Consider the following 26,368-nt stretch of genomic DNA (forward strand, 5'->3'; position numbering starts at 1 on the left):
ATTGACTAAAGGGCCTGAATCTATTCAGCCTCCACAAGAGAAGACTGAGAGGGGATTTGGTGGCCGTCTCTAAACTCACCAGGGGGGACCAGCACAAAATAGGGGTACCACCGGGCACCACTTGGGATAACAAGAAATAATAGCCACAAACAGATGGAGAGCAGGTTCAGGCTTGATATCAGGAGGCATTAACTTTATGGTTAGGGCTGCCAGGCTCTGGAATGGGCTGCCGAGGGAGGTGGTGCTCCTCTCCCCTACCTTGGGGATCTTCAAGAGGAGGTTGGATAGATATCTGGCTGGGGTACTATGAACCCTGAACTCGTTCCTGCCCAGGGCAGGGGGTCAGACTTGATTATCTGTTCAGGTCTCTTCTGATCCTAGAAACTATGAAACTATGACTCTCAGTAAGGCTTCTTTAAAGTACAGCCAGTTCTGCTGGACTCCTCTCCCCCTCAGACTGGCTTCCCAGGGGATCCTGCCTGTGAGCTCCATAGTCAGATACTATGATGATGGATGCTACAGAACAGCCCACAAAGGGAATTAATGATTTTGTCTTTAGAGCAGGATCCGAAAAGGAGTAAAACAAGTAAGGCCTGGGGCTACACAGTGAACATCAAGGAGAAAAAAATAAAGCTCCAAATGAATTCTAAATCACTGCCCACTCAATTAACAGTCTGTTCTGTACAATAACTGAAGCAGGGTGTGGAAGGGAAGATGAGGGGGGAGGACTGTGGAAAAAATAATATATGATTGTATAACTAAAGACTGTAATAATGTGCACAAAGGGATTGGCATTTCCTAACTTTTAAGTGCCTGATTTGGCAACCTAGTAATATTTTTTTGATGCAATGTACCTTTGTGCACTATTTAACCAAGAGAATCCCTATGCGACTGCCAAGGCACAGTGTGGACTACAGAAAAGTCTGCAGGATTAAGCAAGGACTCATTGGGCACATCCATACATGCAGGCACATGTGCTTACAGCAGCTCAAATAGTAGTAGCACAAATTTCTGCTGGAGATCTGTGCCTCAGCGCATGTGCCTGAACATGCACTTTGGTGTGGGACAAATTGTGCCACTTGGGTCAAACTGATCCTGCCCAGCTCGTCCCAGATCTGCAGCCAGGGGGAACTAGAGGCTGGCCAAAATCCATGTTGTTTGAGATTAAAATGAAACACCACTATATATGAAGAGACCAGTTGGGCAATGTGTTATTGATATGTTTACAATTTTAAAGCAATTTGGAAACCTACCAGTGCCTGTCATCATAATAAAATGAATTCTAAATATCTATATAATTTGGTGTTTGCTTTTGGTATTTTTATTATAGAAAAATCAGATCTGCCCCTATCTCCTTCACTCACCAGGATTTGGGGTGCTGAGCAGCACTGATATGTCAGTGCCCTGCCCCTGTCCTCACCCCCAACCCACAGTCCTGCCACTGCCCCTCACTCCTGATCCACAGTCCCTGCCTGCCCCCACTAGCTCCCTCACAGCAGCAGCTCCATTCCAGCACCAGGATGTGAGTCAACCTGTCCCACCCACTGCTTTGTGGCTCTGAGCAGTGCCAGCCCTTACTATTCTGCTTCCTGTGCCTGTGCCCAGGCCCAAAATCCCTATGCTGTTCCTGGGAAGCCCTCGCCTGGGGCTCAGAGACTGGGCTGGGCAAGCCCCTTCCCCTTCCAAGCCTCCCCCTGCACAAGCTGCTCTAAGCCTGGCTCTGGTGGCCTGTCCTACCCAGAGCTCTCCCCCATCCCCGACCCCCATCTCTCTCTCTCTCTCACACACATAACCCTGCTGCTACCTCTACCCCTTCCTCCCAGCCCATCACACCCCACAAGGTGTTGCTGGGCATGAAGCAGGGCTGCAGTGTGACAGTTTCCCCTGCAGCTGCGACTCCTGCCAGTAGGTCCCATCTTGTCTGGCAGCTGAGTGTGCAGGGTGCGAGATTGCGGGGAGGAGGGCTGAGCTGGGAAGGGGTATGGGAGGGAGGGTGTAGGGTTTGTGGGGGTGAAGTTTGTGGGGGCGTGCGGGGTTTGCAGGTTGGGGGCACTGGTGACACATAGGGGATGCACACAGGTACATGTGCACCCCGAGATTGGTGATGCACCCCATGAGAAAAGCACCCCCCCCCCCACTGCTGACACTGCCGGCAGCATCTGTGGGCGGTTGCTGATCGCCACTGGCCGCTGCTCATGGTGCCATCTGTGGGTGGTTGTCCACCGCTGGTCAGCGCTCTCCACCTCCACCCCCCGGCCACGGCCGCCTGCGGAAGCTCTCCGTTTGCCACCACCACCTGCAGGCAATCACCGTGCCCCCTGACCCTCTGGGGGAATGCATTGCTCATGGTTGGGCGTTTGTGTGGGTGGTTTGTGGCAGGTGAGGACTACTCGGGAGAGGTGGGTCCACCATCCACCCCCCCACACGGCACTCAGCTCCCCTGCAGCAGCAGCAGCGGGTTGTTGGGGTACACTTGGCCTGCTGCTGGCAGAGCCCCCCTGCCAGTGCACTGTGCTGCCTGAGACCTGGGGGCTACACATGGCGCACAGAGCCACACGAGGTTCCCAGGCAGGACCAGGCTGGCTGTTGCTGCCACCTGGGGCTCCTGCCGCCAGGTTGGCTCCGTACACTATTTGCAACCCCCAGGTCTCAGGTGGTGCCATACTGTCATGGGGCTGTGCCTGCAGTGGGCCATGATCGCCCCGACAGCCCGGTTAGCTGCTGCGGGGGGGGGCTATGCACTCTGCAAGTGGGCTGGTGGGGGACCCACCCCTCTCGAGCAGTCCCCTCCATCCACAAATCCCCCCCATCCCCATGTCCCTACTTACCAGGGAGAGCCTGGGTCCAAGCCTCTGCTGCCAGCCTTTCCCCGCTTCTATTCCCAGCAGGCATAAAGACATTCTGGCCAGGTGCTAGACTGTCTCTCTGGAGGACCCAGCCTCTGGTTGCCTCAGGCCACACTCCAGGATCATACCCTGCACCACTTTTTCCCAGCACTTTTTTAATACCAGGAGTTTCCAGTATCAAATTTATAGCATCTGTGCTGGAAATAGCAGCGCGGGGAACATTGTTTCATTCCTAGCATGCTTCCCGCAGCATCTCAAACTGCTTTGAGATGCTGCAACACGTATGTGCTTGATCGTCTGGACGCAGCCATTAAGTTTATCATTTATTTTCAGGTGAAGATTTTCAGTCCATAGGAAAGGACATAATGATTCAGGAGACTTGTTATATGCTCATAATGTGGAACTCCAAAAACTTTACTTTAGCTGACAGAGCTGATGATTTATTACAGCATGACTAAACTAACCTTAAATTCATCTGTTGAAGCATGACATTTTGTTTAAAACAATAAGAAAAGATTACACAGTATGGTGCAGCTATGTAATTTCTAGTTTTGAGATTCTTGCCCACATCTCCGATAAGGTCTGAACAGATGAATGGGCTTGTTTAAGGGATAGGTACCTGCCCTCCACCTTGATATCACATTAACATAATTGTCCTTATACTACATTACTCTAGCATTTTCTCCAGCCATGGAGTGCAAGTTTTAAAAATAAACAAATTGTAAATGAGGTACAGCATTCAATCTGTAGCAGATGTTTATATGTCTCTGAGCTTGGAAACAAAGACCATCTGAGAAAAAACTGGTCTGACCAGTTGGCAAGTGTGCAATCTGGGAATTCAAAGAGGGGGAAAAAAAAGATATACCTTTTGAATCACATGTGGTATTCAACTGATAAAAAATACATTGTAAAATGGAAGGTTAAATAAAGCTTCTTTAGACAGACGCATGAAAAAGGGGCTAAGGTTTAAAACTTGGCTTGGATATAAATCCTCAGAGGACAGCAAGGTGTGGAAATATATGGTTTAGATTTACAATGTTAATGCTACTTAAAAATTAGAAAGTAGTTGTAAAGAAACCTTAAGGTGCACACTGTTAGGGATAATAATAACACACAATAATTTGGATTATTAGGGAGCACTGGATTTGCAACTGAATACAAAGTCTTTACCTGTGGCCTAGCAGAGCTGCTGACCACAAAGCAAAATGATATCTAAGCCAGCCATTTGCTTATGCTAAGTACCCATTTTAACTGTGTCAACCATATTCTGAGAGAAAAGCAGCAAGTGAATCTGTGTAAGTCTATGTGCTGTGAACCAGCTACAGCAAAGAATGAGATAAGATAAAGGGGCCCCCAAAATGGATAGAAGATGGTACAACCTAAGACAGAAAAACAGACTAGAATGTGAAAAACAGCACGTAATCGGTAACAGAATCTGAGATGAACAGATGCAAAAAGGTGAATGGTGACTGGTGAAGAAGCCTCCAGAAGCTTCCAGGTTTTTGTCAAAGTCCGCCCATTGACCAAAGAAAAGGAGTCAAGGTCTTAGACATACGCTCATAGCAAAAAGACATGTAAATGAATTAAATGCATAGGCAATTCCATGCTAATGAAGCAAACAGTAAACAGAGCCGGAGCTTGAGATGGGAGGAAAAATAGGTAAAACATAGGAGGAGTAAAAGTAGAGTGATTGTTAATGAGTATAAACCAAAGTGTATAAACATAGGAAAAAACTATTGTTCATTGCTGCTCCTCGTCTCCTATGGCAAGAGAGCTCACCCAAAGCCGTCTCCATCCTGAATAAAGCTGTTGCGAGAAATGTGTGCTCGTGTTTGCTCCCTGCTCTGCTCTGGCTAATGAGTAACAGGATCCATGGGTAATTAGACCATCATCTCCCTAGTTGTTGGGCGCTGCATGGAGTCGAGGTCTAACACACACAGTCAAGGAACTTGCAAAGACAAAAGCAATTTGACTAACTGAAATTAAAGGGAGAAACTGGAGTCATGAAATGCTGGAAACTTCTCAGCTAAAATTCAGAGTCAGAAAGCACAAAAAGTTAATTCCAACAGTAACACTGACTCAGCTGTATCATGTACAAGTACTATTTTCTTTTTCTTGCAATACATTTGTAACTTAATGTATTGCCATGAATGTGTTTCAACTGACATGGTATTAAAAACAAACAAGTTTTTAGCAATTGCATTTTCTGATTTTGTGTAATTTTTAACTGTGTCAATGTATTGTTGCATAACTTAAAAATGCAAGAAATAAATTGCTGGGAATAACCTGTAACCAAGTCTTGGTGAAAGTATTTAGGAATCAAAACTCAAGGCAAGTCTATTAAGAGTTTTCTAATTAATCCATGTACACCAAATATGTAAAAGAATGTTAATGTGTAGAAAGATGTTTCTTCCACGATCCTATGACCTGAGATTGAAGCTATTTTCCATTCAAAGGACTTTGAGTAACAAGGTGGCTGGGGCCATGGACAAATGTTATATCTGCAGCCCTACAAGTGCCCTGGTTGCACTACAAAGTCAAAGTAGACAAATATAAACACATTCTGTAGTGCTAAATATATAGAAGCATCACAAAAATGCTCATGGATGAAACTGTATTTTATACTGCCACATGTAACATTTAGAGCGCATTGTAGTACTATACATGGATCTCTCAGTTTTCTAGCATTCCTATGGTGCTCCACTTTCACTTACTCTTCCAAGGGGAGAGGGAAGAAGGAGACAGGGTGGACAGTTAATGAGTGCTGCCTGGGTACCTAGTTGTCATTAGAGCCGGAGAACAGGAATCCCTGTAAGAAATACCCTCTAATCTCTGGAGAGGGCAGGAGTAGGGAGAAGCAGCTGGCAGTGTCCACTGCAACCCCAGTCCCCAGGGAATTGCAACTCTTCTCCCCATCCTGCTGTGGAAGAGTGTTAGTGAGTACACCTCAGCCTAAGGAATCTCCAGGGCTAGAAAAGTAACATCTGTCATTCTCATCAAACCTAGAGGTGACAAGTGCTGTTATCAGACAAAAATATGTCTTATATTTTTATATTTGAAACATTCTAGTAAGAATCATATTCAGCAATGTATTCTTGAACAGCATGCAATTATGAGTATGCCTTTTTATTTTTATTATTTTGTAGTCTGGTTTAATCTGGTTTGAGGCACTATAGCTAACAGGTGCCATAGACAGACTTTGAGTCAACAGCATCAGTCCCAATATTAAATACATTGCCTAGTGAACCCAAAAAGGACTTTTAATCACATACCATATTTATCTGAATGCAAGACTAGTTTTCCCACCCTACTAATCACCGTGGCAGGGGTCATTTTAGATTAAGTACTAACCAATCTAAGTGGTTTGGCACTGAAAAGGCAGAGAGGGGGAGGAACAGGAGAGACCACACAGCCCAGCCTTCACCTTCCCTCCCAGCCACTTATACTGAGTTCCTGCTCCAGTCCTAGCCTAGCCAGGCCCAGAACTGCTACCACTATTTCTGCCTGCTTAGGCTGAGCCAGGGCTGGGGCTGCCTCTGACTAAGCAGCCCAGAAGGTAACTGGAGCAGAAATTAAGGGGGGGAGGGGGGGGGAGCTGGGCACAGATCAGGGGCAGACAGAAGGAAGGCAAACAGACATTGGAAGGCAGAGACGTGGTGGGGGGGGGGGGGGCAAGGTTCTGGGCCCTCACCACTGCTTTCTGCACTGCAAGGGGATTAAGATGACCCCCCAATAATTAGATTCTATACATGAAAAATAATAGCAAATGTATACTTTTCCACACACAAAATCTAATTACTGGGGGGTTGTCTTGAATTTGAAGGCCTCTGGGATTCAGGTAAATACAGTAAAATGTTGTCAAATCAACACATTTTGCAACTCTAGGTTTCAGCTTCTGATCTCAGAAGTTAGATTTCTGTTTTCAGAAAAAAGCTTCCAACTAACTTGATATGATCTAGCTGAGATATAGTTATCAACTCTAGCATTAGAATATCATAAAAACAGAAAATTAGGGTTGGAAGGGACCTCAGGAAGTCATCTGGTCCAACCCCCTGCTCAAAGCAAGACCACCTCAACTACATCTTCCCACCCAAGGATTTGTCAAGCTGGGTCTTAAAAATCTCCAATGATGAGGTTCCACAACATCTCTGGGTAACCTGTTTCAGTGTTTTATTAACCTGCTAGTGAGAAAATTCTTCCTAATATCTAACCTAAACTTCCCTCGCTGCAACTTGAGACCATTGCTCCTTGTTCTGTCATGTGTCACTACCGAGAACAGTCTAGCTCCATCTTCTTTGGAACCACCCTTCAGGTAGTTGAAGGCTACTATCAAATCCCACCTTGGTCTTCTCTTCTGCACGCTAATTAAGTCCAGTTCCCTCAGCCTCTCCTTGTAAATCATGTGCCCCAGGCCCTTAACCATTTTCATTGCCCTTCACAACCTCTCTCCAATTTGTCCACATCCTTTCTGTATCATGGCATGATATAACCTGTTGATTAGTCAGTGACTGCAAGTTCTCATTGAGTTATTACGGTGGGTCATTACATAAGACTTGCAGTATGATTTCAGACATTTATAAGGTAGGGCTACTGTACCTTTCTCTTACTGGCTGCAATGACAGCAGGAAGCCATCGACTTTCTCTCGTGTCCATTAACAGGAAAACAATGTCATGAGCATCAATGAGTTGCTCAAGCTGTGCCACATCTTTTTGAGCCTGCTCCATTGTTACTTTGGAAAAATTCACTGGGTGACCCGGCATAGGGATACTCATATTAAATCCTTTTGCATTCTACAGGGAGACAAAAAAAAAAAAAAAAAAAAAAAGAAACCTTAAAAATAAAGCACTATATAGGCAAACTGCTGACTTTCACGAAGTTATACAGTGATGTACTCTTATTCACAATTTATGCACAATGCATGTTATAACTCTTCTTCACTGCACGGTCATAATCTTCTAAATCTTTGTAAAGCTCCAGGGCAAAGCTGACATTTCAACCAGTACCTTAAACCTTAATGCTGCTGTTTGCTGTGGCCATTTATCTCTTTGATGGTGACTATTAATGTGCTGCAAGAGGAGGAATCTCTCTTCCTGCAGCATAAAATTGGCGTTATACAGATACATTAAAGATTTTGATTCAGCAAAGGTAAGCAAGTCAGGCATAGGGGAGAAGGAGTCAGAGTGCAAATCTCAACCTTGTTTCTGCTCAATTAACATAGCTACAGACCTGAAGCAGCCCATTCTATTTTAATCCCCAGCCTCCCTGATGCTCCAATTCTGTCACAGAACCTTAGTGGTGCCCTGCAGCTTCATTTGCCGATTAATTTTACCAAATGGGAATGACATAAGTAAATGAACTAGAACAGGGGTTGTCAACTGGGGGTATGCGTACCACTAAGGGTACTTAGACAGGTCATAGTGAGTAGACACAGGCAGGTAGGAACTGAGCATACCCAGGGCACAGTGGTGGTGTCTCCCCAGGCATGTTTGCCTCTTACCTGGAGCAGGGGGAAGGGGAGGCAAGCGCCGGGTACCACCGGCCCCACATGGCATATTGTGGCACCTCCCTGCACTCACCGATCTGAATGGTTCATAGAATCACAGAAGCAGGGTCAGAAGGGACCTCGTAGATCTTCAAGTCCGACCCCCTGCCTGGGCAGGAGGAAAACTGGGCTCAAATGACCCCAGCCAGGTAGGCATCGAGCCACTTCTTAAAGATCCCCAGGGTAGGAGGCAGCACCCTTGGAAGTTGGTTCCAGATCCTAGCCGCCCTAACTGTGAAGTAGTTCTTACGGATGTCCAATCTAAACCTACTCTCCAACAACCTGTGGCCATAATTCCTTGTTATCCCAGGGGGCGCTAGGGGAAACAAGGTCTCCCCCAAACCCTTCCAGTCCCCCCTAGTGAGTTTATAGACGGTCACAAGGTCCCCCTCAGCCTTCTCCCATGAAGGCTGAACAGGTTCAGGTCCCGTAGCCTCTCATTGTAGGGTCTGCCCTGCTGTCCCCAGATCATGCAGGTGGCCCTCCTCTGGACCCTCTCAATGTTAGCCACAACCCTCTTGAAGTGGGGTGCCCAGAACTGGACACACTACTCCAGATGTGGCCTGACCAGTGTTGCGTAGAGGGGGAGGATCACCTCGTTGGCCCTACTTGAGATGCACCTGTGGATGCACGATAGGGTCCGGTTAGCCCTGCCGACCATGACCTTGCATTGTTGGCCCATGTTCATCTCGGAGTCAATGATGACTCCAAGATCCCTTTCTGCCTCCGTGCCCTCAAGAAGGGAGTTTCCCCATCTTGTAAGTGTGCTGCAGGTTACTACTGCCCAAGTGCAGCACCCTGCACTTGTAAGTATTGAAATTCATCCTGTTTTTGTTAGCCCACCCTTGGCATTGGGCTGGGCTGTGCTGGGAGGAGATTGGGGGAAATGGCAAATTTTGGGGTGGCTGCAGCCCCCGCTGTACTGCAGCCTGCCCCCCCCCCCCCCCCCCCCCCCGCAAGAAGAGCCCTCCACGGTGCAGGAAGGAGTGAGGCAGGGGTGAATCATTCACCCCTGCCCCTGGCCCGCTCTCACCTGCACTTTGGGGGGTGTCCCGCGACCCATGCCCCACCCCAACTGTGCAGGGCCTGCCTCAGCCCCAGCCCCACTTCCTCCTTCACCACTGCCTGCGTGTTGCTCCCAACCTCTACTGTAGCTGCCAGAAGCCTGTGGCCAGAATACCTTATGGCCCTTTCACTGCCCCGTGTTTGGGAGGGATAAGCCCCGTTAACCCCCACTTCTGCCACCTACGCTCTGCAGGCTTCTACTGCACATCTGCTTGAGTACACCTACTTCTGCTGCAGAACTGTGTGTCCTGCTCATTTCCAATCTTGGCTAAGGTAAACTCAGCTGAATGTGAATGAAAGAGCCAAACAGGCATAGACAGCTGCTAAAAATTCACCCCTCACTTCTAAGTACACTTATAAAAAGACCCTCCCAGATTATTACAGTAGCACATGCTGATTTTATTTGGTACAGGGTCCTACTGCATCAAACAATATGTAACGTTAGAAGGCAATCCTTACCCCAAAGAATTTAAAGTTTAAAGTACTAACAGGATGAAGGAGGGGAGCAAGCATAACAATAGTTTTTTGATAAAGTTATTGTGCATACAGATGAAGAATACAGAACATATGCATCATACTCACATGCATATGTAGGTCTAAAGAATTAATTTTGTAACAGCCCTTGCTAGCAAGCAACTTTTCTGTGGAGAGTCAATTCCAGATAGTATCTGTATCAATTACACAAAGCAATATATGGGCTCCTATATAGGTACAGGGAGGCTGCTTCAACACGCTGTAATTCCAACGTGTCAGAACAGACTCGATTAATCAAGTTTGTTGGAGCATGGTAATTACAGTACTCCAGCAGACTCCAGCATCACGTGCATCAGTGTCCTCGCGCTAAAAAAAATGGTGGTAGGGCACTTTGAACTAGCTTGTTCAATAGGCAAGCTTTAGTTCAAAGTGCCCCACCACCATTTTTCAGTGCAGAGATGCTGATGCACATAATGCTCCAGGCACTTTTAACTAGCACACATCTTGGAGCTGCACTAATTAAAGCCCCACCCCCCAGAGCACACCTATAAACACCCTCTGATGCTGTAGGATTGGGTAAGAACTACTAGAAAATAATGGGCAAGGAGACCAGTTTGAATAATGTTCCCAGATTTCATCCAAAATTATTGTTCTCTCACTACTTTCCTGCTGAACACTTCGTCACATGGTAGTTGAGTTTATGAAAAGTTTCTATCTTCTGTTATTGACAATACGTATTATGGATTAATAGCTAAAAAGGCAAAAATCTATTTGCTTTCTAGTATAATGGAATTTCTATAACATTTCCTACTTATCTTCTATCGAAGTTTTATTTAAAAAAACATGGTTATTAAATCGCACTAGGCAATCCTCCTTCTACTTCCGTCACTGCCTTTTTTTGTTTTTTGCATTGTCTAAACAATCAAATTAGAAGTTTTTGGATGGATGATTTCTGTAATTACTGGATAAATTCTGAAACACTAACCTGCAAAATAAAATAGAAATAACAATAAAAAAGATACAGCAATTGTTTTACTTTGTTTTTTAATGCAAAATGGTCAGTGAATTAATCAGCACAGTATGTCAACTCTAAAACAATCTTGCAGAATCAAGAGAATGTATGAGATTCTAATTTATACATGAATGCTATATTTTCAACATGATGCTGGTGACATTTGGGAAATTATCTTAGCTGGAGGTCACTCCATCTATTATTCTACTCAGTTAAGTGACATATACTGTCCACAAAATTTAGATTAGTAATGACAAAATACAAAATTAATATCTGCTGTACTTAGACTATTATGTCTTTATATTTATACATGTGAACGTATATGTATATATACATTTAGTGTCTTTACTTGACTACAAGACAACCCTGATTATAAGATGACCCTCCCCTCAAATTAGATTCTATACAGGTTTTCCTTGCTTTATGTAGTACATGCATTTCCGGAAAACTGTGCATAAATCAAATTTGCATAAAGGGAACCCAGTTTATAAAGTAACAAATAGGGATACTTTCCCATGGCGGTGAGGGAGGGAGAGAGGGAAGCTGTGACTAGGGAAGGGGAGGGGGGGTGGGGGGTGCAGCCTGTCAGCCACTCCTGGGGCTGCAGCAGGGAGCAAAGCAGAGGGAACCGTCAGTGGGTGTGCAGCATGGGACGGGGGGGATGCAGCTCTTGCTGCTACATGCACCTCAGGAGGGCTGCAGGCTAGGGGGGCTGTGCCATGCGCCCGGATCTGCACGTGGGACAAGAGCAGGCTGCCACTGGAGGCTGGGACCTGCAGTGGCACCGGGCTCTTCCCAGCACTCAGGGCAGGCTGCAGCAATGGAAGGGGGGCTGCTGCCACCCCAAAATTTGCTGCACCCCATGCCCCCCAGGACTCCTCCTGCAGCTGCCCCAGGAGCAACCTACACCACCTGCCTGTGGGGACAAGCAGAGCCCTGGGGCGTTCGAGGCAGATGCAGCACAGCGGCTTCAGGCAGCTGGTGTTGCCTGCTCCCAGGCACCTGGTGTTGCCTGCAGCAGGGGTTGGGGTGAGTGAGGACAAGCTGTGCCATGCCCTAGGGCTCTACTTCTTCCCACTCACGCCAGCCCTTGCTGAAGCAGACCCAGGAGCAGCCAACATCACCTGCCTGCACCATGGCAAGGTGCAGCCCAGGGGTGGGGTGAGTGGAGACACCCCCCGGGGGGCTTGGTGTGCGGCGCAGCCCAGTGGCTGCAGGCAGCTGGTGTGGGCTGCTCCTAAAGCAGCTGCAGCAGGGGCTGGGGTGAGTGGGGCCCTGGCCCTTTCCCCTCCCCCCACAGACTTACCTGCTTGGGGGAGGGGGGAGCGCACCTATACCAATCATATAAGAGTGAATTTACCTCACATATAACAAATTTTGGGTATAAAAAGGATCATTGCATAAGAACAAATTCGCTTATACAGAACCCGCATAAATCGAGGGAAATCTTTATATGGAAAAATTCATAAATTTTTTATAATCTTTCAGGTATCTAATTATTGGAAGCTTGCCTTGAATTTGTTCCCTTCCCATTGCTACAGCAGGGGAAAGAAAACTGGGGGTCAGGTAGCCCCCTTGCCCTTTGCCTCCCCTCAACTTCCTCCTACAGACTCTTCCTTCCCTCCTTATTGTCAGACCCTGTTCTCCCTGAGCACAAGGAAGTGAGGAACAAATTTGAAAACACTGACCTTGAAATTAAACATTGTTGTAGTAATTTGCACATAGTGCCCATATCCCAGCAAGATAGGCATCCAAGTTTTTTGAAAGTATACAGAAAGTATCTGTTACAATATTACAACTGCATGCCCATCCCAATCTCCTTTTACTTGTCACAATCCCACAGAAAATGCCCCACCTTGGTGCCCTTTCCCCTCCCCCGCCCCTCTCTCAACCATTCTGTTTCTTGCCCCAGTCCTTTCACTCATCATCATTCTCTCCAGCAGTCTCACTTTTGAACAGTCTATGCCAGTCTTTTCTTCTCCATGTGTCCTCTGCCCTCTTCTCCCTGTTGTCTTCTACAGCCTTCCTGTAGTACACTTACAGCTCACTCACTCCCATTCTGATGCAGTCCTCAACTGGGAGGCTTGTATGTCTGTACATAAACAGGTTCCTGGTCTTCCATGTGGCATTCCTGAAGTAGATTAACTAACTGGTTGAAATGAGATCCCCCACAGCCTGGCTGCGGTTGCCAGGGAGTACGACCATGGGAGACAGTCTGTCCCTTGCCCTTATCACCTCTGGCAGTGGTTCATCTGGGTCACTAGATCCCCATTTTGTAGCTCAATCTCTGTTCCAGAACTGCTCCAAGACCTCGTAGAAGGTGGTTCTGAGGCCCACAAGCACATGTTGAGCAGTGTGTACATCCGTCCGTGTCACAAAAAGTGCCCTGCAAAGTATTGCACAAAGCAGGCTGTTTTGGATTCTGCCCCAGTTGCCAGTTTGCAGACCTGGCTTGTGTATTTGGCCTAGAGGATCAGCAGGATGTCGGTATTCCTCGGTCTCCAGTCCATTACAGTGTGGCCCCCACAACCTTCTCCCATATGGAGTCACAGAAGACAATGCACGTGGCTTGTAAATGGTTTGCCAGGAGAGGGGGAAAGACCAGTGCGGTGTACAGAATCACTGATAGCAACATTGCCCTCGTGACTGCCATGTAGACTCAACTTCCATTTGACTTTGATCTGTCTTCTCCCTTGCCTTCTGGCCTGTTAGCTCTGGGTTGAACTCCACCCCAAGGATCTTTACCCCCTCATGGGGGATGGAGACACTCAGAGTTAACAGGTCCCTGAGCTCACCCAGTGCCAGGCAGGTGTCCTTGTCCACGTTGAGTTTGGTCCATGCTGCTGCTTCATATACCTGGGTGTGCTGTAGTACACTTTCCCCCAACCACTTGTCACTGCACAGGATGTTTAGGTTGGACCCTCATCTCTGCCTCACTTCCCCTGGATATTTGCATCCAACTGATTTTTTTTTTTTTTTATTAACAACTCTGATTCCTCGTATTATCAATATCATATCCCAAGATCCCGTGCATAACCCACAAACACCAAAATTAATTCATCAAACGCCCAATAATAAAGAAAGCTTAACCATAATTACATTTCCATCCTATCACCTCGCCCTTCCTCATCTCCTATACATTTTGTCCACCTCAGCCAACACCACTCAGATCAAATAAAAGATTCCAGTTTGTTTGTGCCCATTTATTATTTTCTTTTTCCCCATTAATCATTGTACCCCCTTTCTTCCTATAAAACCGTAATTCAGAATATGCTAATTGCAGGCAATCCCCTCTGAAAAACACCTCTTTGTGACGAATAAACACCACGCTTTTGACGTACGCTAAACAGACCTTCACCTCCCACTCTCTCTCCCGTTTGTCCACCAACCCATATATCACATTCTCAAAGCTAATATTTTGACCCAATCCCATCACCCTAAGAAACTGATGTACCTGTCCCCACACCCGTTGTGCAAAGAAACACTCCCACGGAACCTGATACACTGTCTCATCCTGCCAACACAATGCCCTTGGACATTCCGCTGATCTTGCTAAACCCCATCTGGCACACCACCCTCCACACAAAGTCTTTGTGCTCTCCCTTCCACTAAACACTTCCACACATATCTCGCTTGTGCCAAAGATAAATCCCCTATATCAGTGATCCTATCCCTTCCCCTAATAACCTTTAACACCTTCATATCCTGTAACCCAACCACCCATAATACCCCCAAGTTCATGAGTCCAAAGAAAATTCCACCCCCAAGTGTAGTACAATGCTGGCTTCCATGCATAGGCGGAGGAAGAAAAAAAAAAATGGGGGAGGGGGCAGAGTGTGCACATACGTGCGTGCACACACCTCCCCCCAAGGGAAAGTCTGAGGGGGGAGGGGAAAGGACCAGGGGGGCGGCATTGCCCGGCGCCATGCTGTGCTGCCCCGGCCCCATTCACCTGCCGGCCCCAGCCACACCCCAGCCCCAGATGCCGCACCAGCCACGGCTGCCTCCTGGCTCCAGCCGCACTGGCCCCAGCCCCAGGTGCCTCCCGGCCCCGGCCGCACCAGTCCTGGTTCCGGCAGCCTCCCCAGCCTCAGCCACTGCACCGGCCCCAGCTGCCTCCTGGCTGCACTGGCCACGCCAGCCTCGGCTGCCTCCCCACCGTGGCCCCGGCTGCACACCGGGGGCTGGAGCAGGCCCAGCCTCAGATGCACCACCAGGCTAGAGGAGATGAAGCCCCCAGACCCTGACACCCTGCCTGCTCTGCCCCGCACCATCTCCAGGAAGAGCCCGGTGGCTCCTCCAGGGGTGCAGCACTGGGCAGCCAAGCGGGGGGAGGGCACATAGCCCTCCATTCTTTGTATGGGCAAGGGCAGGCCACAGCTGCGAACTGGGCTTAGCCTCTGCTCCATGTCTCCATGCCTCGCCGCTGCCACATTGAAAGCGGTGAATGGGGCCCCAGCCGGGCCGGGTCGCAGGACAATCCCCACAGTGCAGGAGGGAGCAGGCCAGGGGCAAGTGTGAATGATTTGCCCTTCCCCTACCCCACTCTCTCCTGCACTGTAGGGGTCTCAATCTACCCTCTCCCCAAGCCCATGGAGAAGAAAAAGAAAAAAAAAGACTAAAAGAAATTTATCTGCCTGTGGCTGGGCCAGCTGCAATCCTGGTAGCTCAAGCATGCTTGCTGTTCCCCCCCTGCTGCAGGACCCTGCAGCCAGGCTGCCCTGAGGCAATGCCTGCTGCTGCCCTGTGTTTGGGGGGGCTGAGCCCCATTAGCTCCCCCTTCCACCGCCTATGCTTCCATGCCCACAACCCTGTCCACCAACCCGCATATAGTCCCAACTGTCTTAAATACCCCCCTGCCAAATACCTACAGAAACCCACTGTTTTTCCTATCCCTCCCCTCACCTCTCTCACCACTAACTTCCAAAATAACACATAAAACCCCACCTCTACCTCTGGCAATCCCCACCCCCCCAATTCCTCCCATTTGTATAACTCTCGCCATTCCACCCTCTACATCTTCCGTCCCCCACAAAATAAGCGCACCTCTCTTTGTATTTTCCTGGCCTGAAACCAGGACAGTGGGTACCCCACCACTACAAACAGGATCACTGGCAGCAGCACCTGTTTTATTAAACAAACCTTTCCTTGAAAAGACAATCCCTGTGCTCCCTACAAACCTAACACCTGTCTCACCTGTGTTGTTAACTCATCCCATGCTATCAACCCTTTCCCTATCACATCCATAGTAACCCCAATACTTTCACACCATCCCTGACCACCTGCAACCCATGCTTCCCTAGCTCCCCACACTCCCCCACCAGCAAAAGCATACATTTCCTCATATTAATCTGTACCCCAGCTGCCCCCCCATGATCCATAATATGACCCACTGCCCACTCAAGGGACTCATTCCTCACCAGTACTGTGACACCACCCATATATAACAGACACTTTTAACATCCCCTCTCTCCGACACCATCACCCCTAAATTGCCCAATCTGTCCTAATTCAGTGTGCTAGAGGTTCTATCGCACATACAAAGAGTCTTGGCAACAGCGGACATCCCTGTCTTACTTCTGCCTTTATATGAAAACTGTCCCCCCAAAATCCTATCATTTGCATCTTGCTTTGTGCCCCCTCATATAATCCTTTACCCAACCTATGACTTTTTACGGAAACCCCATTGTGAAGAAGTGAGAGAGGGTAAACAAAAGCCCTGAGGTGCCTCATGTGCTGGGCAGGGGAGGTAAGGAGAAGAAAAGCAGCCGGCAGCAACAGACAGGGAAAGTGAAAGCAAGCAACACATACAGCATGGGTGGCCAGTGGGGCTGCAGCTGGAGACCAGAAGGGAAGAGAAGCAATCACCACACTTCCAGAGCAGCATCACACTCCAGATTGGAGGAGGGAAGCTGCTCAGAGGTATTTCCAGCCCCCGAGAGGGGCAGCAGTGGGTTGATTCCCTGCGAGCCGCAAAGAGAGGAACGGCTGAGCATCCCAGGCAAGTGTTGCTGTGGATGTGAACCAAAGAGGGAGGAGGAGGTCTGGCCACACAAGGCTTCTGATAATCCCTGGAGTGGAGTGACAGCTGAGGATCCGAGAGAGAAGCCAGAAGAACTGCTGTTCTCAGGCTAAAACCTCATTGCATGTGGGAGAGATCCCATTGGAATTATAAATGCTCAGGGATAAGCCGGGGCAGGCCTGTGCAGAGCAGTGACTGGATTAACTTTTTTCTTTTGTGATTTGGGCATAAGAGCCTGACCCCAGGGAAGGGGACATGGACTGAGTCTGGCAAAGAGACTGAGAGTAGTCAGGTTTTGCTTTCTTTTGGATATTTGAGTATGGGTCAAGGCCAGCCCCTGGAAGGGTGTGCGCCTAACTAAAGCTGACGGGCATCTTGGTGGCTGAGGGCAGAACAGTACACCAACAGGCAGCATTAAGATCTGACTGCAGAGAACTACGAGTGCCATCTAGAGAGGCTAGGGTGGGGTAAGGGGGAGGTTTGGAGCCCCACGGAAGAAAGCAGGGATTGAGACCTGCTAAGATTACCTTGGACATTGATGAAATTGTATTGCTTGGAGGCAAAGTCATGGCAGGTGAGAGACATAAGACTAGCTTCCTGGCAGACCAGGTGATCTGAAGCCCAGGTCCACCTTGTCACCGCCTGTGAGGAAACGAGCTCAGGGCGGTGGCAGCAAGCCCTACAACACCTGCAATCGTCACACCCATCTTCCCTAACACCCGAAACAAAACCTTGTGAGATATGCTATCGTATGCTTTTTACAAATCTATACTTCCCAACACCATCCTCCACCTCCTATCATCTACATGCTGCAAGACATCCCTCAAAACTCATTGTGGTTTATTTACTTGAATAATTATTTACTTGAATCCCACCACCACCTAAGACAATACTCCTCCCATCTTCTGTGCCAAGACCTTCACAAATAATTTGTAGTCAACATGCAGTAAGTTAATCGGTCTCCAATTTTTCAGTGACTCCCTACCCCCTTTTTTATAAATCAAAACCACCCCTCCCAGTGCAAAATTCTCCCTATTCTTCCATTATTTCCCTATATACTTCCATTAATTCCTTCCCCACCTATGCCCAAAATCGTAAAATAAAATATAATATTATTAAAAAAGATGTATATTTTTTTGCAATTTCTTAGTTGGCCTAATAAAAGGGAGCATCTCTGAACCAAGACTTTTAGAGTTTTGCATTTCTTTTTGTCTCAGATCAACATGGCTACCAAATACATCCCTTTTATGTTGACAAGGTCCTTTTAAAGTCTTTTGCAAGTAAGACTCTCTCAGGTTTCTTTATATTCATTAGGAGCCAAACTGTGATCTCCACACTTTGGATTCAAGGGCCCTTGACTGAGCTATAGCAGTACGGTTCCAGTACACAGGAAGACAAAGGAAGTTATCAGAGTCTATGTAGCATAATTAGGGACCTGCCTAAATAGAGGAGGCAGTTAGCCAATTTTATGGGCAGATCTAGGGGCCAGCCACCATTTTCATGGGCTTATTGTGGTGGCCCCCACCCCAAACCTTGGATTGGCCAAGGGGCCTGGTGGCTCTGCCCCTCATTGCTGATTTGTTGAGTGGTCTGTCCATCATATGCCCCTCTTCCCCCGCAAACCCCCCAGCGCTGGTGATAAGCAGCTCTCTCAGCCAATCAGCTAGGGAGCTAGTATTTCATTTTTATACATTTTTTTTGTGGATTTTGCAGAGTGCCTGATTTTACAGACAATGCCTGGTTTTGCAATTTCTGCAAAACTGCAAGTTGAGTAGGTCTCTAACCATTATGATCAGCTATGCAAGGCCATTTCCCTATATGGGGGTGGCTGAGGAAAAGAAGATCAGTGTGGCAGTTAGGGCAGAAACAGGCAGTAATAGGCACATTATGCCTGAGAAGGGCACACAGCTCAAGCAATTGGGTTGTATTCAGAAGTACCATATTTCTTAAAAAGGAGGGAATGCAATACTATTCATGCTACATAAGACATTACCTATACTTACTAAGAACCCCCTGATGTGTTTTATTTGAACAAGGCCTGTAACTTTACTATTGTATTTGCACACTATTGCTAGATGAAGCTGTAACAGCCAAAGGCTTCCATACAATGCAAGTTTAAGATACTAATTAAATGCAAGTATTCCCAAAAGAACATGGACTTGGAAAGGGCCAACTGAGTCACTGAGTCCAATCCCTGCTATCAGAGACAACTCCTTCCATAAGTTGATCGTGCTCCCCTTTAGAAATAGTTTATGGGGGGGGGGGAGGGGGAAGGGGGAGTTGCCTCATTTGGAAGGCTGTTCCAGAGCTCCCTAATTTACTGGCTCAGTACTGATAATATGAGCACTGTCGAGTTACTATTAACACCTGAAACACAAGAATATATGTCCATTATTGGTGAACTTTAGATTGTAAGGCTTTTGACACAGAGACTGTATGTCTTCAAAAAGCACAGTACCATGGGACCCATGCCTGACTGAAGTTTCTAGGCTGCAAGAATAAAAGGGGTGCAAACATCTATGGTACCCTAAAGGTTAAAATAAAATAAAATAAAATAAGCCTAGCTTTCATTTCTCATAATTAGGCTACTTCTTAGAGATTATCTATTTCACAGTATGTGTTACACACGAATAAGAAATACAATATTTCTGTTTTCATTTCTTAAGCAAAAGGCAGGATAAAAGATCACTACAAAGATCACATGGGAATTAAATTCAGTCTCCTCGTTGCTATGCAACTATCATTAAGAAAAAGGATGCTGCCAAGCAGTTGCATTAAATGATCATGGGATCTTTAAATAATTTTTTTCTAGATTTTTGCTACTTCAGCTGTGGAAGTGTAATCTTGATTTAAGATATATAGTGATAATTAGTATTTTAGTGTTGTTTTCTTATACTTTACTATTCAGTAAAATAAAGTGTAGTATAAAATCAGTAATTTATTGAACAAGGCCAACAGAATCAACATCAGAAACAAAAACAGAAATGTGCAGCACAGGTGTTGGATAAACGATTAAGGGTGCATGAACTAAACATGCTGCATGCATGCTTATTAGTTGTGCTTATGTCAATAAAAATGCATATGTGCTTACAGCTGTTTTCACAGGTTTTGCCAAATACGCAAAACACATGGCACCTCACCTTGAGATCTACCAGCAAACTATGTATTTCAGGCTACTATTATGGACTTCCACCTGCATTCATAAGGGCCAACATCGTTCCAGAACCTTAACATTTAAATATACTTTCAAAGGTCTCCAGACACAGCAGTATAAAAGCTTACTGTATCTTGCCAACTTAACAGCTTCTAGCACTGCAAGGATCTTGTCTATGCACTCATGGCAACTGCAAGCATCTTTATAACTAATTAGTGTTTTGTTATCATAAACCTTTATGGTTAGGGTTTACCAGATTAGGTTTATATTATATAGTTGAAACTGAAGCATCTATATTATGGAAAACTGCAATTAATATCATTATGACTGAGAAACTGAACAAAATTTCAAATTCCAATGTGTGACAACACAGTTCACCAAAATAAATGAAAAAAGAATTTTGCAACCACTTCCTTAATTTAAACAGTTTAAGATTCTCCCACAAATCCTTGTAAATGCTAAAATACTTGGTCTTTTATGGGAATACTCCTGTGGAATACAGCGAAAAAACCAGTGGAGCATCTGAGGCTACACTGTAGCAGAAAGCCCCCTTTTCCTCTTGCCTGCATTTGCTCTCCCCTCTTTAAATATGTTTTTCCTCTTCTACCTTTTCTTCCTTTCTCTTCCTTTCACTTTAAGATAAGGAATTGTGTTTTAAAATTTGTATGTGTGCATTTTGTATCTCCCAGTGTATGTTGGTATTTTTATCTATTTGTGCACCATGGCATTTGTAGCTTATATTTTATACTCCTCACCTTTCAACTATAAATGTGTTTAGTAACCATGTTAACAAGGGCAGGAGTCAAACTGCCACTTCCCTGTATCAGGCTGGCCCCTGAAAGAGCGAGTGAATCAGTGATTGAATGTGTAACACTGTAGCAGCAGACAGCCTTTAACACCTAAGGAAACCACAGATCAACCAAAGGAAGAACTCAATAGAAGACAATGTAACAACCGGGAAATCTCGAAACGTCACTGATCAAGAGCTAGAAGCCCTGGCCTGAGTTAATCAACACCGGGGATCAACTTTTCGGCTGAATATCTCCACATCGACTGCTCCCAGAGCCCTATTCAAAATTCATCAACAGACTCCCAAACCTGGACGTACATGCGGACGACCCCTGGGGCTGACAGATGCCATCCAGTAGCCACCGGGGGGGTGGGGGAGTCCCATGAGGGTCAATGACCCCTGGATTGGGCAAACCTGAAAAGTGGGGAGTCACCAAAGTCTGCCAAGGACAGATAAAAAGCAGTGAAAAGTGACCCTCAGGGGTGCCCTCTTGATCTCCAACTCGACCAGACCTGTCCAGCCAGAAGGACCAGCCGGCAACCCCCTTCTGGAGGATAACACCACGCTGAAAGAAGCCTCGACTGGCCATCAACGGCAGACTCCAGCGCTTGTACGACAGGTATACCTGACTTTTGTAGCTTGCTACTGTGCGTGTGCATGTGTGTGTGTGTGTGTGGTGACCAGCCCCAAGGTTTATGATTTAACTTCGTTACAGTGTTTCAATCTGCCTAATAAACCAGAATTTTAAGGATCATGAGTTGGACATTTGTAGCCAACATTATTTGGTGGAGAACGCAGGCATTATTCTAGGATTATTAGTGGACTGGTAATTGGGGAGACTGTGTCCCCAGACAGAACCCACATCCATGGAGGTGGGTGGGCAATAGTCACCCAAGGGGGTGGACAGACTCAAGGAGCATTTAGATTTAGAAGTCACCCAAGGGGGTGGACTAGGATTTAGACTCGCCCAAGGGGGTGGGCAGACTCAAGGAGGGTCTGGATTTAGAAGTCACGCAAGGGGGTGGACATATCCCAAGGAAGGGATTTGGTTGTAAAACTGCAGGGGCAGGGACAGAGTCGGTTGGGAGCGCAAGGGCTCAAGGAAACTGACAGGCTTGAGGCATGTTGAGGGAAATGTCTTTGTTTAGGAAAAAAACCCCTAAGGTTGGAGCAGGAGGCCAAGAACATAAGTGGGTACGGAGGGAGGAAATTTCCCCTCTCCATAGGGAGATTCTGAAGGGTGGACCCAGCCCATGGAGGGAGGATGTGTGCACCCCAGGCTTTTCCATAGGGGACACTGAATCCCAGTTTGAAAGATTTTGCCTTTGTGAAAAACCCTCGGTTCAAAGGCAACACAGTGCCTTGGTCTGGCTACTATGGCATGCTGTAAAAACAGCAGTTGAGGAAAAAGCTCAGCAAGCCTCTGAAACTGAGGAAAAGGAGGAGCTAATCCAAATTCTAAAAGATAGATGTGTCCAATTGGAAACTAGTAATTAGACTCTAAAGGGATTGTCTCGGACCTTGGAAAATGAAAATGAGCAATTGAGAAAAATAAATCAAGACAATGCCCAACAATTGGAATTATTGGACCAAGAAAAGGCTAGCCGAGAAGCCTTGCAAAAATTGGTAAAGACAATGTCTAAAGACCAAGCCAAGAAGGGAGCCAAGGTCAACCATGGCCCCTGTCTAAATACCATTAACCGTTTGAAAAAGGAACTCCAGGAGCGCAGCCTGCAAGTAGCAGCTGTCATCCGGGGAGACCAAGCCAGGGATCCAGACATCCCCTTCAATCCAGGAGAGATTTGGGGTGGGGAGATGTGGGGAGATCCAGAGGATGCAGGGGAGCCCTCTCCTGAAGACCCTAAGTCAGATCAGGAGAGGACCCTGGTGCCTGAGGTGAGCGCAATGACGTGGACCTCAGTCACTCGGGATGCTCAGGGAAAACCCACAGAAACCACACAGGTAACGGTCCCCCTCAGTGGAGCTGATCTAGCAGCCCTGGGCAAGACCCTGGGATCTGCTAACATTAGGAATTTGGGACAGTGGTTGCAGAAATCCCTCAACGTAGTGGAGTGTGAAACCCTGAGTGTCCGGGAATGGCACCGCCTACTAAGGGCTTGCGCCACCCCAGAGATTCAGGCAGCTATGGATCAGGAGGACAGCTTTGGGGGAGACAATATTCTCCGGAGAATAGTGGGTTTGGGAATCAGTTTGGGAAGAAAGACATTTAAGGGACAGTTTGGGGCTAGCCACCAGACACCTGGGGAACCTGTTAGGGACTATGTGATCCGGTGTGTTATGTTGGGATTGCTGTCAGGGACAGTCCTGCCCCTAGACAAGGAGAACAAACGGACATTGGACATAAGAAGTATAGATTACTCTCCTGGGTTTTGGAAGAAGGTACAGGAAGGTATGCATCAGTCCATAACTGGACTGATGGGGCCGCTCCGAGAGACCGGGAGAAGTCTTAGCCCGGGCTCAGGATGCAGAAAGGTTAATTGAACGTCAAGGGGGGGCGATCGCAGCCACCCAGTTCAGAAAAAAGCTTAATGACACACCGAATTATATGGTTACCTATTCTAATGAAAGTGCATACCCCAAGACTGATAGGGGGGTTGGGGGTCCAAATTATTGCCCCAGCCCACACTGGGTTAACCCGAGGGTATCAAAGGAAAGAGAGGGGGAAAACGGGATTCGGTCAGCAGTGTGGAAGTTTTTAATGCAGCATGAGGAACCAAAAGGGAAATGGCATGGAAAGCCTCTAGCCGAGCTGCTTATCAGAATGGCAGAGCTGACTGGGGAGGGAGCAGCACCTCCCCTTTCTAACAGGGTAGCAGCCTCAGCCCCGGTCTCCGAAGAGCGCTGACGGAGCCCCCGTAATGGGACCCCTGAGCAAAGCCCTGGCTCATGGGAGAAATTGGGGAACCTCGATTGGGATCCAGGAGGGAGACCCCGAATACCTGTTACAGTGGGAACTCAAGGGCATACCAGTGCACTCCTGGACACCGGAGGTGCGCTAAATGTACTTGGGAGGAAATGGGACCTGGAGCAATTTGAAACTAATCGAATTACACTCCGGTCCTTTACAGGGCAGGAATCCACTGGGGTGGTGTGCATAGGGGTGACCACCTGCATCCAATTCCCAGAGGGGCCCCAAGAAATTAATATAGATAGAGTTCAACAAGAGGGCTCCACTGAACAGTTGATTCTGGGAGCCCCCTTGTTCAACCGGGAAGGCTGGATCCTGGATCTAGCCAATGGAGTTGTATGGCGAGCACAGACAGCTGACCCCTGGGAGCCTTGTGAGACAAACCCATATTGGAGGTGGGAACAATGTAAGGGGGTTGGAGCCATTGACTTTGACTCGGGGGATGAGTGGGTGCAGCAGTTCCCTAATGTATGGGCTAGGAGTAAAAGTGACTGTGGCCGGATCAACGCCTGCGTCAAGATCATAGGGAATCCAGTGCCTCCTCAAAAACAGTATAGCTTCCCCAAGCAAGCAGAGGAAGCCATACAGTTAATTATCACAGACCTACTGCAGCAGGGAGTGTTGACTGAAACCAATTCAGAATTTGATTCCCCCATATGGCCCGTCCTAAAGGCGGACTGGGTATCGAGGAGGCTTACTGTTGACTATCAAGCCATTAACAAGGGGACTCGCCCCATGGCTCCTATAGAGGCTAATATGCCTACCATGCTTAGCAGGGTACAAGAGAGTCCCCGATGTTTTTCTGTAACAGACCTAGCCAACTGCTTTTTTGCAATCCCCCTGCACCCCGAGTCATGGAACCGATTCGCTTTCACCTTTAAAGCGAAACAGTACACCTTTACCTGGGTCCCACAGGGGTTTCACAATGCCCCAGCTATAGCCCACCACCATGTTATATCCATGCTCCAGAGTTTAGCTGGACCCAATCAGGAAAGGGTGGTCTCTTACGTAGATGACATACTGGTATGGGGAGATCAGGAGCGGGAGGTGAAGGAACACACGGGGAGGGTGCTGGCTCTGATCCAGAACACTGGGTTCAGGGTCAGCAGACCAAAGGCTCAGTCAGTCATGCAAGAAGTAACCTACTTGGGTGTAAGACTGGGGGTGGAAGGGAAAAAGATCGATTTCCAGAAGGTCACTGCCCTACTAAACATACCGGTTCCCAAGGATCCTCACTCCCTGAGAGTGCTGCTTGGAGGTTTTAACTTCCTCCACTCCCACATATACCAGTTTACAGAGATCACACAGCCTCTGTGGAGGCTGCTAAAGAAAAAGGTGCAGTGGGAGTGGGGAGACAGCGAGCAAAAGGCTTTTTGTTTACTTAAGGAGGCGTTAATCGTGGCTCCTGCTCTGGCATACCCTAACCCATTGAAGCCTTTACTTTACTTTACTAGCCAAAATGAACCAATTTAAATTGGCAACGAATGAAATAGCTCTATCAGCCGTACTGCTACAAAAAAATTCAGACAGTAAACTGGTACCCATAGCTTACGAATCCCGCAAATTGACAGGTCCAGAGATTAATTTTAACCAGTGTGAACGAGAGTGCCTGGCTGCAGTATGGGCTGTTCAAAAATTTGAAGGACTCACAGAGATGGCCCCAGTAATCATCCAGACACATCACTCACACTTTAAAGTACATTTTGTCAGGAAACCTGACAGGGTCTAAAGTGTCCAACACCCGTATCGCCCAGTGGGCATTGTTCCTGACCGGACGGGGAGCTGGAAATGAAACCCAGTCTAAGGCGGATATGCTCCCATATGCCTTGTTAATAGAAGGCACTACTCACCAGTGCCCTGGTATAGAGCCTTGCCAAGGGAACACGGGGGTCACTGAGGCTCCACCGCTGGAAGAAAACCCAGCAGTGAAGGATCAGGCTACCCATGTGTGGTTTACAGATGGGAGCTCTAGCTTTGAAAACGGAAAGCGGTTTACTGGATACGAAGCAGTGAATTTAGATAATGATCAGATAGGGGGTCCCTTGCCAGCAGGGTACTCGGCTCAAGCTGCTGAAGTACGAGCTCTGAGGGAAATCCTTGAACAGCATAACCCACCTGAAGGGAAATTGTGGATCTACACTGACTCTGACTTCTGTGCTAAGGCTCTGCTATACTGGATATGTAATTGGAACAAAGCTAATTGGCATACTGCTGATGGCAAAGAAATTGCACAAAAGGGTGATTGGCAGGCAATTTGGGGATGGATTCAAAGGCATCCATCCTCACTATACATTGGACATGTTAAAGGTCATCAAAAGGCTGATACTTTAGAAGCCAAAATGAACCAATTAGCAGATGCTACAGCAAAGAGAGGAGCACGGGGAGACATTTCCGTGGTGCAAACCCGGTCCTCAAGCCACCAAAATTGGAAGATTCAGGAGGAGTATGTTGTTCATCAGGAAACTGGAGAACTTAGATGGGTACCACCTCCAGAGTATAGAGAGGAAATCATAACTGCTTGTAACAGCCTCAG

General features: G+C 47.3%; 1 protein-coding gene across 11 annotated transcripts in view; it reads right to left on the reverse strand.

Moving 5' to 3' along the window:
• ATG7 (autophagy related 7) overlaps positions 1-26,368 on the reverse strand; it is a 332,274-nt gene that overhangs the window by 239,505 nt on the left and 66,401 nt on the right. For 10 of the 11 annotated variants that reach the window (XM_059715951.1, XM_019495404.2, XM_059715946.1 and 7 more), the window contains one exon: positions 7,443-7,637. The exons of the other annotated variant lie outside the window; for it this stretch is intronic. In XM_059715951.1, coding sequence (XP_059571934.1) covers positions 7,443-7,637 — 195 coding nt within the window. The remainder of the gene's footprint in view (positions 1-7,442; positions 7,638-26,368) is intronic. 11 annotated transcript variants of the gene reach the window in all.

This window comes from Alligator mississippiensis, chromosome 12 (assembly GCF_030867095.1).
Source record: "Alligator mississippiensis isolate rAllMis1 chromosome 12, rAllMis1, whole genome shotgun sequence".
Taxonomy (NCBI): domain Eukaryota; kingdom Metazoa; phylum Chordata; order Crocodylia; family Alligatoridae; genus Alligator; species Alligator mississippiensis.